Source organism: Schistocerca piceifrons, chromosome 2 (assembly GCF_021461385.2).
Source record: "Schistocerca piceifrons isolate TAMUIC-IGC-003096 chromosome 2, iqSchPice1.1, whole genome shotgun sequence".
Taxonomy (NCBI): domain Eukaryota; kingdom Metazoa; phylum Arthropoda; class Insecta; order Orthoptera; family Acrididae; genus Schistocerca; species Schistocerca piceifrons.
This window is the reverse complement of record NC_060139.1, coordinates 306,278,710-306,292,793: the sequence shown is the minus strand read 5'-3', so window position 1 is coordinate 306,292,793 and position 14,084 is coordinate 306,278,710. Positions and strand designations below refer to the sequence as shown.

At 36.2% G+C, this 14,084-nt stretch overlaps 1 protein-coding gene across 1 annotated transcript in view; it reads left to right on the top strand.

The window, feature by feature from the left end:
• Positions 1–14,084, top strand: part of LOC124776778 (torsin-1A-like) — an 86,486-nt gene that overhangs the window by 53,523 nt on the left and 18,879 nt on the right. The window contains exon 4 of the mRNA XM_047251916.1: positions 295–443. Within this exon, the coding sequence (XP_047107872.1) occupies positions 295–443 (149 nt within the window). The remainder of the gene's footprint in view (positions 1–294; positions 444–14,084) is intronic.

Genomic DNA, 14,084 nt, shown 5'->3' with positions numbered 1-14,084 from the left:
GTCTATATGCGTATAATAACCTCTTCATTGGAATCATAGTGTCTTTCACCCATCAGCTTTTTTATACGTGAGTGTAGCTCAAAGTCAGAAGATTCTAACTGGGCGAATAGAATGGATGTACACCCAATTTATACTTAAAATCTCCCAGTTTTCCCATTTTTGCAGGCTTCTTTTGTTCAATATAATTGCCTTTTTTATGTACAGCATAAATTTAATATCAAATTGTATTGTATTGATAACCTAATGCCTTCTTTGAGGCTCATTTCTTGACTAGAATATTTTGCTATTTTACAGGAATTCAGTTTTCATATTCATCTCTGACACTGGAAGTAAAGCAATTCTAAACAAGATGATAGATCTATATAATAATGGGAGTAAACGTGAGGAACTTAGCTTAAGTGATTTTGAAGAATTAATACGAGTTGGTTCCTTCAATGAAAAAGGTAAACTATTGCATTTATCATAAAAATTTAACAAATTTGGAAAAGTCTTTTATGTTCCATTGTTCCTGATTTCACGTTTAAAAATGTGAAGATAACTTTAAATATAGTGTAATTTTATCTACATGCATTTTTACATATGATAGTCTTTTGTGTCTTAGATAACAGAGTTAACATATCATTAAAACCACACTTATTAAGTGCTGCTGATCGATTGGAAGCTTCATTTGCAAAAATGTCAGAATACGTGTTTCTGCTTTGTGCCTCATAAATTTACTCAAATATAGTTTTGATATTGATTATTCTAGCTTTACTTACGGCGTGGACATATTATTGATGTAGCGTCAATTTTTGTAACACATTTAGCAGCAATTTGACTTTCTTGTTGGCTCCTGACAAGTGACGTTCTTTTCAGAAATTATGGAGGTCACTCTCATTGAAATATCAATAAAACAGGGCAATAAAAAAATTAAAAATTGAAAAATACCCTGACACAAAAAAACCTCTAAAAGTATTGCCCCTTCCTTTAAGTGTAATATAAGGGGTAATATTTTGATAGCCAAGCATCGTCACATCGGAGGGATGGTTAAGGAAAAAAAATTATTGCTGGGTATAAGCCTCTTCTGGTTTACAGATGATCAAAATTGTGCTTTCCAGAGATCGGATCACAACTGGTCAGTCACTAAAATGAACTAGCTCTTTTTCATGACTCAGCACTCACCACTAATTCACAAAAATAAGTGCCTTTTTAATTCAGGTCACTTAACCTGTATTTTTATCAGATTTGGTTCTATTTTGAAAGAACATGTAAAGAAGAGTAATAATTTTGTGTTATGTCCCTAGTAGTTGTCAGATATAAGTGTTTTAAATTTCATCTGCTGTAAAAATTATAAATATCACAACAAAATCGCAAATTTTTTTATGAAGTAGAAAAATTTTAAGAATGACGACTGATTCTTGTTGTATTTTGATACGTTCATTGGAAAAAATTTATAAAAATTATAACAACTGTAATTGAAGTGTATCTGCAGTCATCACACAGTCAGTATTACCATATATGTTTCCATAAAGGAAAAATTAATCAGTATTGTCTTTGATCAATAAAATTTGACCCATTTTAGTCAATGTGAGTCTCTTTGTCTTCTTAGTGCACATTTGTCCTGCTTTTGAAAATATTCATTCACAGGCCACTGATGTTGCTGTGATACATAACATTATTAGAACCAGTTGATACAGCACTAGCCACAGCAATTTTCTTGTTTCCCACCAGTTTAAGGGACTGCTGGTTATAGGCAAATTTCCCTCCACTTAATATTTGTCCAGTTCAACAATTGCCGCACTTTCTGAGTTGTGACTTGCTTGAAGCTGAGTAATAGTTTCACTGAACTCCTCCTAGTTTGAAGTAGTCTCATGTGTCACAGTGGTAACTAGTTGAGAAATGAACTCTGTTTTTTCTTGTTGAACAACCAATGCTTTCATTTCTGCAATATCCTTCATGTAGCTGTTCTGAAATGTTTTGTCTTCTGAACTGGGGGTCCAGTAATGTTGCCTGACTAATCAACTCATTGCTGAAGATAACCACAAAGCACTCTGATAACCCGTTAAGCAAATTATCAACCAATGACTCTATTTTTTGCGGATATTCTTTATTTCTATCTCTAAAAGATTTTAGATGCTATTCCAGTAATGTTGACAAGATTTTCATTTTTAAAAGTGAGAATGTTTTCTCTGAGGACACTTCTTTGGTTGCCTCATCTAAAACTTTCAAAATCCTCAAAGCCTGTGGCTCCCAGTCTGTACCTTTTAAGTTTAAGGTGATCAATTTTTCACCTAAAATTGTATGGTGAGAAATTATGGGTCCTTTACTTAAAGTAAATCTTTGCAACATTTCATAAGTGTAGTTCCATCTGGTTCAGACATTTTGTTGCAGTTTCAGTTGATCTTTTTAAAAGTTTCTTGCATTTCAGAAAGTTTGCTTAAAGCAAAAGGTCTCTCCTTAAGAGAGATAACAATTCACTTGACCTTGTCAATGGTTTTCCGTATGGACTTCTGAATTGTGTGTTGCACATTGAGGTTTAAAGAATGTGCAAAGTGTGGGATGTGGAAGTTTCAAAAGCATGGCAGTTAATTTCATATTTGACACATCTTCTGTTATTACGGAAGTGATTTTAAAATTGATATTGTATTTGGGATAACAGACTTTACTCAGTTTGAGAGATTTTCTGCAGTGTGCCTGTCTTCGAAAAGTGTGCACTCTAAAAGACATGACTTTAGTTCACTCTTCTCATCTATGAAATGTGCAGTGAGTGCATAGAAACTAATGATATTTGCCCTCATCCATGTATCAGACGAAAGGCAGACTGCCTTTGGAGTGGTCAAGTCATTTTTAATTCTATCAAATAACTCATTATGCAAACTGGGCATTAGAGAGTTTGACAATGTTTTTTTGAGTTTGTAAATTGTAATTTGGGCAAAGCATAAAAAGATGTCAGTGAGGACTGTTCACGAGAAATGATTTCTCGAATTTCTGCATCGACTGATGGCGATCTTGATCGGCTTCCTGAGCCACATCGTTCCAGAGGTATTGTAGGATGCTTTGATGTTAGATATCTCCTCAGGTTTGATGATGAGCGAGAAGTCATGGCAATTATCTGTTGTTAGCAGCAGCATTTTCCTTTTTCTTCCATTTCGGTAAAATGATACCAAACATCACTCGTAATTCTTATAGGCGAAGGCAATGTGGATGACATATTGTTGTGCAGCACTGAAAAGTACACTGCTAAAATTAAAATATTTACTATTAACATAGCCATTTTAAATTGTAAAAGCTTATAGCGAGAACAAATATACATGCAGCACATTCTGTAATCGGAAGTTGTAGAGTAGGTTATAAAGTGATGTGATCTGCAGAATGTAGACCAACAATAGTTAAGCTTACATCTTATACAAAAAGGTCTGAAACAGTTATAGTGATTAAGAAACTAGTGAAGGCAAGACTGATAATATGCAAGGATTTCACTGCTGAAAGATAAAAATTTTGAATAATATGATATCTGAATGTGAGCTACATAGCATGTGAACAAGAGGTGTCAGGATGATGGTGTAGGCAAAGGCTGGAAAAAAGTATTGCAGATGAATTCTAAAGCCTGTGCTTTAGGAGCTACGAACTTTTCTATTCATGCAGCCACTAATTCTACCAGTGTGCCAGTATTGTTACTGTAGAACATAGTTGGCCATCACTTTCAACTCGTTTTGATGAACTCTGCCAAATATTTCAGAATATTGACGTCTGTGTCTTTCTTCTAATGAATGTGGACACCTGGCTTGAGCCAAGCATACTCTCCAGTTCCCTAAGTATAGACTCCCGAGATGAGCAGGTGCAGCAGTGGCTTACAAATGCTTTAACTTATTGCCAACCATGCTACTCACATCCATTACTAATGAAGACAAACAAGTCAAGTATATGTTCATAAATATCATACCCCTTAAGAAAATTTGCCTAATGTGCGTCCTCTACAGATCTCCAGAAGTAGGCGGGATAGAATGTTTCAAATGTGACCTTTCAAAATTTGATCCAACTTTGGAGCATACAAATAATACAAGGAACACTAACATAAATATTCTGCCCTTTCACTGTGAAGTTCAAGTGTGTAGTTTCTCCTTCAAATTAAAAGTATTCCAGCTTGCTAATGCAGCCTGTAGTCCGGTCCCCATACATATATTTGCCACAAGCAAAGAAATTTGTTCCTGTAATGCCAGCTTACAACATAATATTCATATGCACGGAATAAACTGTGCCAACATACAGAGACTTTAAATGTATCAGTATGCCTGAACTTGCAGCGGAGGCACAAGAAATATTTGAGAGATGACTTCCATACAATACCCGGATGTGAAAGACCAACTCCATGGATTTACTACCAAAGTAACTCTATTACACAATAAATATGCTCCTTCAAAGATCAGAACCTGAAGAGAAAACCTGCACCTTGACTAACAAAAAAGTGAAAACAGTTCATGAATCTCAGAGACACTGCACATTGGGCTTACAGATAACCTGCTGTCCTTATCGAAAAGCTTCTGTGATCGAGGGAAGAGTAGGCAAAGTAGAAGCTGCAGCTGATCCCATTGTCCCAACCAAGGAACTGACCAAGTACTTGACTTTAATGATAACCTTTTTTGAACTGTAAACAAAACACAGACTTACTGATTACTTTGTGGAGGTAAATGATAGTAGTAGCAAAAAATTCTTTCTTGAGCTGACAACGTTGTCAAAAAACCCTTCAGCTCAGCATTTACTGTACAGGATGGAGTCACAGTCCAAATGGTCAAGCTTATTGTTGACCCATTACTGCTCATAATAACTACTGCTCCCTAGACCGCTAGCTCTTGCCTAGAGATCTAAATTCTAAGAAGAGTAGCTGGGGACATTCTGTCTGAGGGGAGAGTGAATGAAAACATCAGAAAAGAACTGAGAATGAAAAACATAACTGAGCGGATTAAAGAATACAGAAACAACTGGATAGATTATGTCACAAGAATGGAAGACGACATATTACCAAAACTAGTGATAATTATTACCCAGTGGGCAGAAGAACTTTAGGAAGAGTGAGGAAAATCAACAATTTCAACCAAGAGGGTGTAACAGGCAAAGCTTTATATATGCAGGGGAAAGAAGAGATATCATTTTAAAAATATTATGATTTTTTAAGTAACTGATTTTAATAAGTTTTATAATTACATATAAAACTATGGTCTGATGTAAGAGGGGTCCTGAAGGCATTAACTTGTTCAGGTTAAATGAATAAATAAAAAATTAAACATAATATACAGGTTGTCCCAGAATGAATGGTCAATTTCAAGGTTATAACAAGAACGATCATTTGAATCAAAATACTTCATGTGGACATACACCCTATTGTAAATAGTTTCCAAGACAGATATTTAATGGACATTATTACTTATTTTCTTTATTATTGAGTACCTTGTCGTCATTTACAATGTACCATAGTAGTTTAGATTAAGTCAAGACGAATAATTTGATGCAGGACACGTGGTCTATCAAGTCAGGAAATTGTCGCAAACTTGCTTATCTACACCTTGACACATGCACGTTGCACAAGATTTTCAGCATTCTCTTGTTCTCTTCACACAACCTGTAACTCCTTGGAAAAAATGAATAGGACCTGTTTGAAGGAAATTTAATATAGTTTAATTTTATACTGCAAGAAGTTTTCTCTAGAGGCTGTGGATTTCATGTTGTTTGAGAAAAATGTACAAAACTAATTTTAACTATGTTCCATCTCAGAAAACATTTGGAATAGAACATATGTCCATATTTAGTTTTTTGCTTCAAATGATCATTCCTGCCATATCTCTGAATATTGACCATTTCTCCTGAGACAACGTTTATATATGAGCTGTCATGTATGTTTGAAAAATTGTGTGTTATACATACTGTTATATTTAGTATTCTCTACACCCAGAGTAATTAAAACCTTCATAAAGACTACCAACTTACCAACAAAAACAACTATAAATGCAACAGACATAGAAGAAGACAAAATAATACACCTAACAAGCTCAGGCAATAAGAAAACAGAAGAGCAACAACACAAGAAGACGACAACTGGAACAAATCAAATAAGAACACAAAGAATAAAGAGCTGAACTCGGATGGAGAGGTGTTTGGTCAAGAAAGCAAGTTGCAAGCTGTATCACTTTGCCAAGAGCACAGAGAATGGAGTGACTACTCAAGTCGCCGTGTGGTCTGCTCCATGTAATCTTGTCTGCAGGAACTAGTTTAGTTGCCTTGGTGGGGAGCAGTGAGCTAGTTTGCAGTCCGATCTGTAAGAGTGGTGGGGAGTTCTAAGCTAGAGAACTACCTTTCAATCTCATTCCTGAGAGTGTTGGGGAGAAGTGAGCTAGTGAGATGACCCAGGGTCTGATCAACAAGAGTGGTGGGGAGCCTGAGCTGTTGGGAGGGGAGTGATGTCTGGACTGCTTTGCGATACGCACTGACCCCACTGGGGCTGACGATTGCAGCTTTTATAATCTCTGGCAACACATTCAGAGTGTGGCGCTAAGTCAGAGGATAAGAAAGAACAAGTCACTCAAAAGTATGTAAACATTTATTGAGATTCTGAAATCTCAGATATTCTTTTGAACTCAAGAGCAGAAACATCATGCTGGAAGTGTTTTCCGCATTAATGTTTTGTACTGAAGCACTTTCGTCTCGTCTCCCCCCGGTAGCTGCACGGTCAACACAGCATATTCTGAAACAAAAGGGACTCAGGTTTGATTTCCAGTAGGGTCAAGGAATTTTATTTCACTCAGAGACTGGGCAAAGTGTCGTGTTTACTTTCATATCATCATAATTAGTATTACTGTTGAGATTGCTGAATGGGTACTGCCACGAGGCAATAAATTGAAAAAAAAAATGGTGCTTTCTTTACTTTGTGTTTTCATGGAAGAGAAATGCTTTATGTACCAGCAAGGAATGCAAATTCACATGTGCTTATGGTGTATGCATTTTTTGTAGCTTGGGAAACATTTTCTTAAGGATGTGAGGAGGGGTGCCATTGTAGCAGCCTAGAGTAGAATTTTCATCCCGCTCATTACAGCCACCAGAGATGCGTTTTGAAATCAGTTGAGGTACCATTCACTTTTTCCAAATCATCCGTCATCCACTCTTTAGAAAGAATCAATTCAGGAACAGACTGTCCATTTCTATTCTGCTTGGTGTTATTCTTCCAGTCCTGCGCATCCTGCATTCACACATCACAACAGCTAGTGAAGTTACAATTACTTGTTATACAAAATATGAAAACAAATACGTCTTTAATTAGCCTAACATTGTTAATGAGTAGAGTTAGCTATTTATTTTATATCACATTTTTACATAATTACTTAAGTACTTAGTTTCATGCATTAATTTATCTTATGAGGCCTTGTTCTGCAATGGTTTGATGATAGTGTGCTAACTCACACTTCATTAAACCAAGAGTGCGTGCAGGCATGACCAAGTACAGTGACCTGAAGGGCAGTCGCGTGAGGGCAGGCATCGTTTGATGGGTGTGTCTATATTGCAAATTTTTCAGAGTAAGTTCATTTGGACTTGGACTCAGTGATTAGATATTGTTGTTTTGATATTTATCTACGTTGCCTAGGTAGCTTAGCTGTATTTAAGTGTCATACTTTATCATTTCTAGATTTTATTTTATTTATTTTTTAGTGCCCCAATGCGGTGATATTTAGATCAAGATATTACTACTTATATTAAACTTATAGGGTGCAATGCATAAAATATATATATATATATATATATATATATATATATATATATATATATATATATATATATATTTTTTCCCCTCTCTCCTCCCTGATGAAGGAACAAAGTTCCGAAAGCTAGGAATGTAAATTTTCAGTTCTGTTTTATGTGTATCTATCGGCTGTACTGAGCTGAGGTAAGTACTGGCCAGCCCCTCTATATATATATATATATATATATATATTGTAGAGGTTTTTGTCTTTTTTTCTTAAATTTTTAATTTAAGTTTTATTTCATGATTTTTATACTTTATGTTTCAGTAGCAGACACAGTACAATCGACACTCTGTCCCCACGTTCACACAGATACTTTGCAGAGATTAGTATATGGATTAGTATGTAATTAGAACATGTTTAGCTAATGTAGATAACATGAGCAATAAGCAGTGGGGATGATTCTGAATCAATCACAAGAAAGTGGGCTGTCATTGCACTGTTTTGCAGTAGTTTGCATAAACTGTTTGGCAAAAATCATTTGATTTAGTACTGAGAGTAGACCTCAAAATACAACTACAAAAAAGTCTTTGAGAGCATATATGTATCTTTTACAGTTGAGTCACAGTCACCCTTTTTGTGCTTTGTAGGTGCTGAAACGGCCAACTTCAAAAAACAAAAATCATCATTGTTGGTCAACTGTAAAAGATAAACATATATTCTCATGGATTTTTATTTGGATCTTTTTGAGCTCTATAATTCGGTACTATGTAACTTGGTGTAGCTCTTTACGTATTACGTAGTGGATATAAAGAGAGCATACTGGTGGAAAACTTTTTATTTACTTTAGCTGATGAAATTTAAATGGCTGCACAGACTTTCTTGGAATGTAGCTAAGAACCACTCTGATTAAACCAGCTTTTAAATTAAAATTAGCCCTTTCATTTGGGAGCTACAAAGCCACAGACAGATACACACATTAAACTTATAAGCCCTGTGTTTGCATTGGGGACTAAAAAACAGAAAAAGTAAAATACAATAAATTGAAGTGAGGAAAAGGTAGGAAAAAAGAAAATGGGCACAGACAAGTATAATGGTAAACAGAGAAATAAATGAAGATTTATTATTTATTTATTTAATTTTGCAGGAAGCAATACAGCCATTACAATTGCATAAGTTAGAGATTACAATTAAAATTTTTAAGTGTGTATTATTTGAGCTATTGGACCATTAATTTTGAGGTTGTCACTCTTTAAGGCCTTAATATTTGTTGGCTAGAAAATCTTAATTTTTGTGAGGTTTTCCTGCAGTTTATTTTGATGTGAAGAGTATTTAGAACATCCCAAAATGATATGGTTAAGATCTGTCTTCTTCTGGATGTTTGCTGCATGTGAGACAGTCTATCACTCCAATGCTATAGAGGTATGCAGGGAAACATGCGTGTTCGTATCTTATTCTAATAATTGATATCACATATCTCCTTGGGAGATTTTTCTGGCTGTGCTATGGTTTTCTTGGTATAATGCTTTGCAATGAAGGGAACGAAAAGCCTTTTTTCCGCTGCAATATTTGCCATCGCAGTTTACATAGTACGAATGCCTCTCTTCATGAAACATGGAGAAAATCAGAACACTGGAGCTGTGTACATAGCGGGTTCCCTTCTTTGATACTGTCTTTCGTAAGACCAACTACTGCTTCATTATGCTAGATACTTGAGTGCTCATTTACCCCTATTAGGCAAACTGGTTTTTTTTATTTTTATTTTTTGTTTTCATTATTAATTCCACCACATCTTAAATACAGCTGTTATTAGCTTTCCACTTTTGATGCTATAAATACACCAAAGAACTTCTGTTGTCAGTTAGAGTTAATGTTTTGTTCCTTTTTTCAGTTCAAAAATTAATTGCTTTTTTAATCACTATTACTTCTGCAGTGTAAATATTACTCAGTTGTGGTAATGGGAACTTCTTGTCTGTCTGCAACCTAAGGCAATAATATGCACAATAAACTCCCTCATGTGCTTTGGATCCAACAGTATATGAAAAAATCTGGCCATTGGCTTACCAGTTAATGTAGTACATCACTGTTAGCTCTAAACTCTTGACCCATTCTGACTGGCAGATAAAAAAACTTCAGGTTGAAGGACAGGATGCTTAATTATGATGAATCTTTGAAAAAGAAAATTTTTAGTATGTAGTTATGTGTAGATCTCTTTGGCTTCTATTAGAAAGGCAGTAGTTGGTGATTACTTCATTTCTCTTAGGCACTGCTTAATAGCCCAAAATTTAAGTACATTTAGCTTTTATTATATAGTACCAGTACACATTTTGGGGTATTTAAACATACAAAAATTCCATAGCCCATTGTGTGTTAGACCATAAGATAAGATGATGAGAATCGTTCAGTTGGACTCCCTCTACACATGACTTACAGTGCATAAGACATTCAGAGCTTTTTCTGTTTTTGTAACAAAATGATTATCATGTTCAATTCAGGATAGTGCGCTATCCAGAAGAAGCCCCAGCACCTTTGCTGATGTTCATACTTAAAAGATCCCGTGCTTACCATATTCATTGGTTATCTTTGAAGATTTTGTATAAAGAAAATCACAGAACATTTTGAATGAACAAACTTAGAACTTTCCTCAGGGACCATTCAGGTAGTAGATCAGCTGCATATTTATCCATAAGCAGCACAGTTATAGGCTGATATATGCTGCATACATGCAGATATCATCTGTGTATTGTACCACATGTATAGTGGGGCCAAAAATGTTTTCCACATCTGCTGCAAATAAGCCTTATAAGAGGGGACTTGGATTAGTATATTGAAGTATTCCTTTCCACACTGAGAAGGGTAAGTGTAAACTGTTGTCTTGCTTCCAAATGTAAACAGGTCTATGGTGTAAATAATTTTGAAGAAAACGAAGACAAATATGTGGTACATACAAGTGGTCTAACTTTTGCAAAAGCAAGAAAACATCAACTGTCATGTGCTCTTGATATATCCAAGAATAAAGCTTTAAAATAACCTTTCTCATCAAAGGTTTTTTTGGTGTCCACCATCAGGATACTTAAATTGTCAGTGGTTCTCTCCGTTTCTGAAAGTCATATCGTGACATATGCAAAATATTATTATGTCCCAACCACCATGTGAAACATAATTTGAGCCGGCTGGTGTGGCCGAGCGGTTCTGGGTGCTTTAGTCTGGAACTGCGTGTCCGCTACAGTCGCAGGTTCGAATCCTGCCTCGGGCATGGATGTGTCTGATGTCCTTAGATTAGTTAGGTTTAAGTAGATCTAAGTTCTAGGGGACTGATGACCTCAGATGTTAAGTCCCATAGTGCTCAGAGCCATTTGAACCATTTTTGAGAATGCATTCAGATGTCTTTGCTAAGCATGATGATAAGGCAACTGGGCTATAGGCATTTGCTATTGAAGTATCTTTACTGGGCTTTAATACAGGTACAATAATTTGTGTGGTCTGTTCTTGAGGAATTTCGCTTTGTGTCCAAATTGCATTAAAGACCTACAAGAGTTCAGTTTTTGCTGCTGTCGCTAAGGTTGGTATCGTAGGGCATTTTATTTAATCAATTCCAGGTGTAAGTAGAACATTTAAATAATACTTCTAATTCTTGGATTGTAATTGGTTTTGTAAATAATTCACTATATGCCTGTGATTTTTTGTGAATGCTGTTTTTAGACTGCAGTTTTTTATCTTTTTGGTGGTAGCAGTGCAATAATATCCACAAAGTCTTCAATCCAGTAGTTTATAAATTTTGGTGGTAGAGTTTATTGCTGATTCTGCTTATCATTGCCCATACTTCTGAGAGAGGGGTATTTATTGCAATCCTTTTACAGTATTTTTCCAAGAAAATTTCTTTTGGACTTTGAGAAATTATTTAGCATTTGCATCCTCTTTCTTATAGTTGCAAAAATTTTCCCATGTACTGTTGCACATGTAGTGTGTAGTTTCCATATCATGGGGGAATTCTGAGTGTTAACGTGTAGTTGCTCAATGTCAATTAGAATTTGCTATGTAGGTGCTCAATGTAAATTATTATTTGCTGATTTACATTGAGCAACTACAAGTTAACACTCAGAATTACCCCATGATATGGATTGAAATTTCAAATTTCTTGTTGCCTTCTTCTGAGGAATGTAGGCTGATGTGACTCCATTGAGCATATTTATGAATTTAATACAGTCATTACCGCATCCTTCTGACAGGTCAGATGAACTAAATTCTCGAAAGACCATTGGTAACTCTTCCAGTTTGCTTTCCTTACATTCCATCTCAATTTTAGTTTGTGGATAACATCAATTAGGGAATTGTTTTCTGATACTTCAATTGGAAAGTGATCAGAGCCTTTTGGATGTATGTTAACTTTCCATTCAAATGTATCTGCTAGTGATGCTGAACAAACAGATAAGTCAACAGCCAGTTTTGTCCGATGGGGCATAATAAGCAATGTCGGAGATCCATAACGTAGTTTAATGTAAAAGAACATAAACATATAAAACATAGTTCAATATAAATAAATTAAATTCATCTATTGGATCCAAAATGGCTTTTCTGTAGGTGTCATTGATTTCACAGCCCATTGATGCATTATGAGCATTCAAGTCTCCTCACATTGTAAATGGTGGCTCTAACTTATTAAGTAATGAGCTGTTGCCATTTTTCGGGGTGCACTCAGCCTCGTGATGCCAATTGAGGAAGTACTCGACTGAGTAGTAGCGGCTTCGGTCAAGAATACCATCATAACGACTGGGAGAGCGGTGTGCTGACACCACGCCCCTCGTATCCGCATCCTCCTTTGAGGATGACATGGCGGTCGGATGGTCCCGGTAGGCCACTTGTGGCTTGACGACCGAGTGCTTAAAAAAAAAAAATAATAATAATAATAATAATAATCTGTCATTGTCATTTTAGATCCTGACAGACAGTACACTGGGGTTATAGTTAAAACTTGCGATGATAAACATACTTTTGCTGCTACTGCCTGGAAGTTATGTATACTGGTAAGATCTATATACTGTGCAGCAAAAGCCACAGAGGATCTACTGTAATTTCTGTCTTGGCGGAGTACATCATATCCTTTAAACTTAATATTTATTTTTGGTTTGATCTCAACATTTTTCAGAAAAAGCTCATGCTCTGAAGCATCCTTGTTTGAGATTGCTGAGTGGGAGTTCCACTGTAAAATTTTCATTAACTGTATTATTTTCTTAACTTTATTAGATAAAATGCTAGCAGTTGCTTGTTATATAGCTGATAAGCCTATGATGCCATGTTTGGTGGTAGGGCTTGTCTTCCTCAAGGCCGTGTGTTGGCACCACTGCTGTATAATATCTACACTAGTGACCAACCTGTCGGAACAGACACAAGATCTTTCATAATGCCGATGACACAGTGGTTGCAGCCTGAGGAATAACGTTTGAGGAGGTAGAAATGAAACTGATTGAAACCTTCAGAGATCTGGCAGAATACTATGACAATAACAACCTAAAGCCTATCCCATCCAAAACAAAGGTCTGTTTATTTCACTTGAAGAATAGACAAGCTGGGGAAAAAACTGGAAGTAACTTGGAACAGGAAATCAACTGCAACACTGGGACACCCCTACATACCTCGAAGTAAAGCTCGAGCGCACACTTACTTTCAAAGACCATTGGGAAAACAAGAAGCTCAAAGTCTGCAGCAGAAATAATATTATTCACAGGCTCACTAATAGCACACAGGGAGCTCAAAAAAATTTTCTACATACATGTACTCTGTTTGTATGTTTCTCTGTGGCAGAATATACTGCATCAATCTGGCAAAACTCTGCACACACCAGCCGTGTTGATACCGCTCTTAATGAGACAGGCCGCATGTTGCTTGCCTACAGCCATATCCGGTTGACCAAATCTGCATTTTTATAGGCATTACACCTCTGGATATCACTCAAAGAACAGTGACAGAGGTTGAGAAAAAGAAATAGGAAAATTATTCCAGGCATCCCATGTTTGGAAGTGAAGCATCATGCCCTAGACTGAAGTCAAGCAAAAGAGATTTATTCGAACAACTGAAGCCATTAAATCATCACCTTCCGCTTGCTGAATGGCACTGTAATGAAACAAGGCAACTGGAAGTAATAACCAAAACCTAGAGGAAGAACCCACTGCTGGTTTCCAACTACCCTACGAGACATGGAAGACTTTGAACAGATTGCGAAGTAGAGTTATGCGATGCAAACAAAACTTGATGTGGTGGGGCCACATTATTAGAGATGCAACCTGTGAACATGGAAAACTTCAAGATAGTGAACATCTCTTGGCTCACCTGAAGCTGCGTGAAGCCTGCACACTAGAGGACCTGGTTTCAGCAAATCTC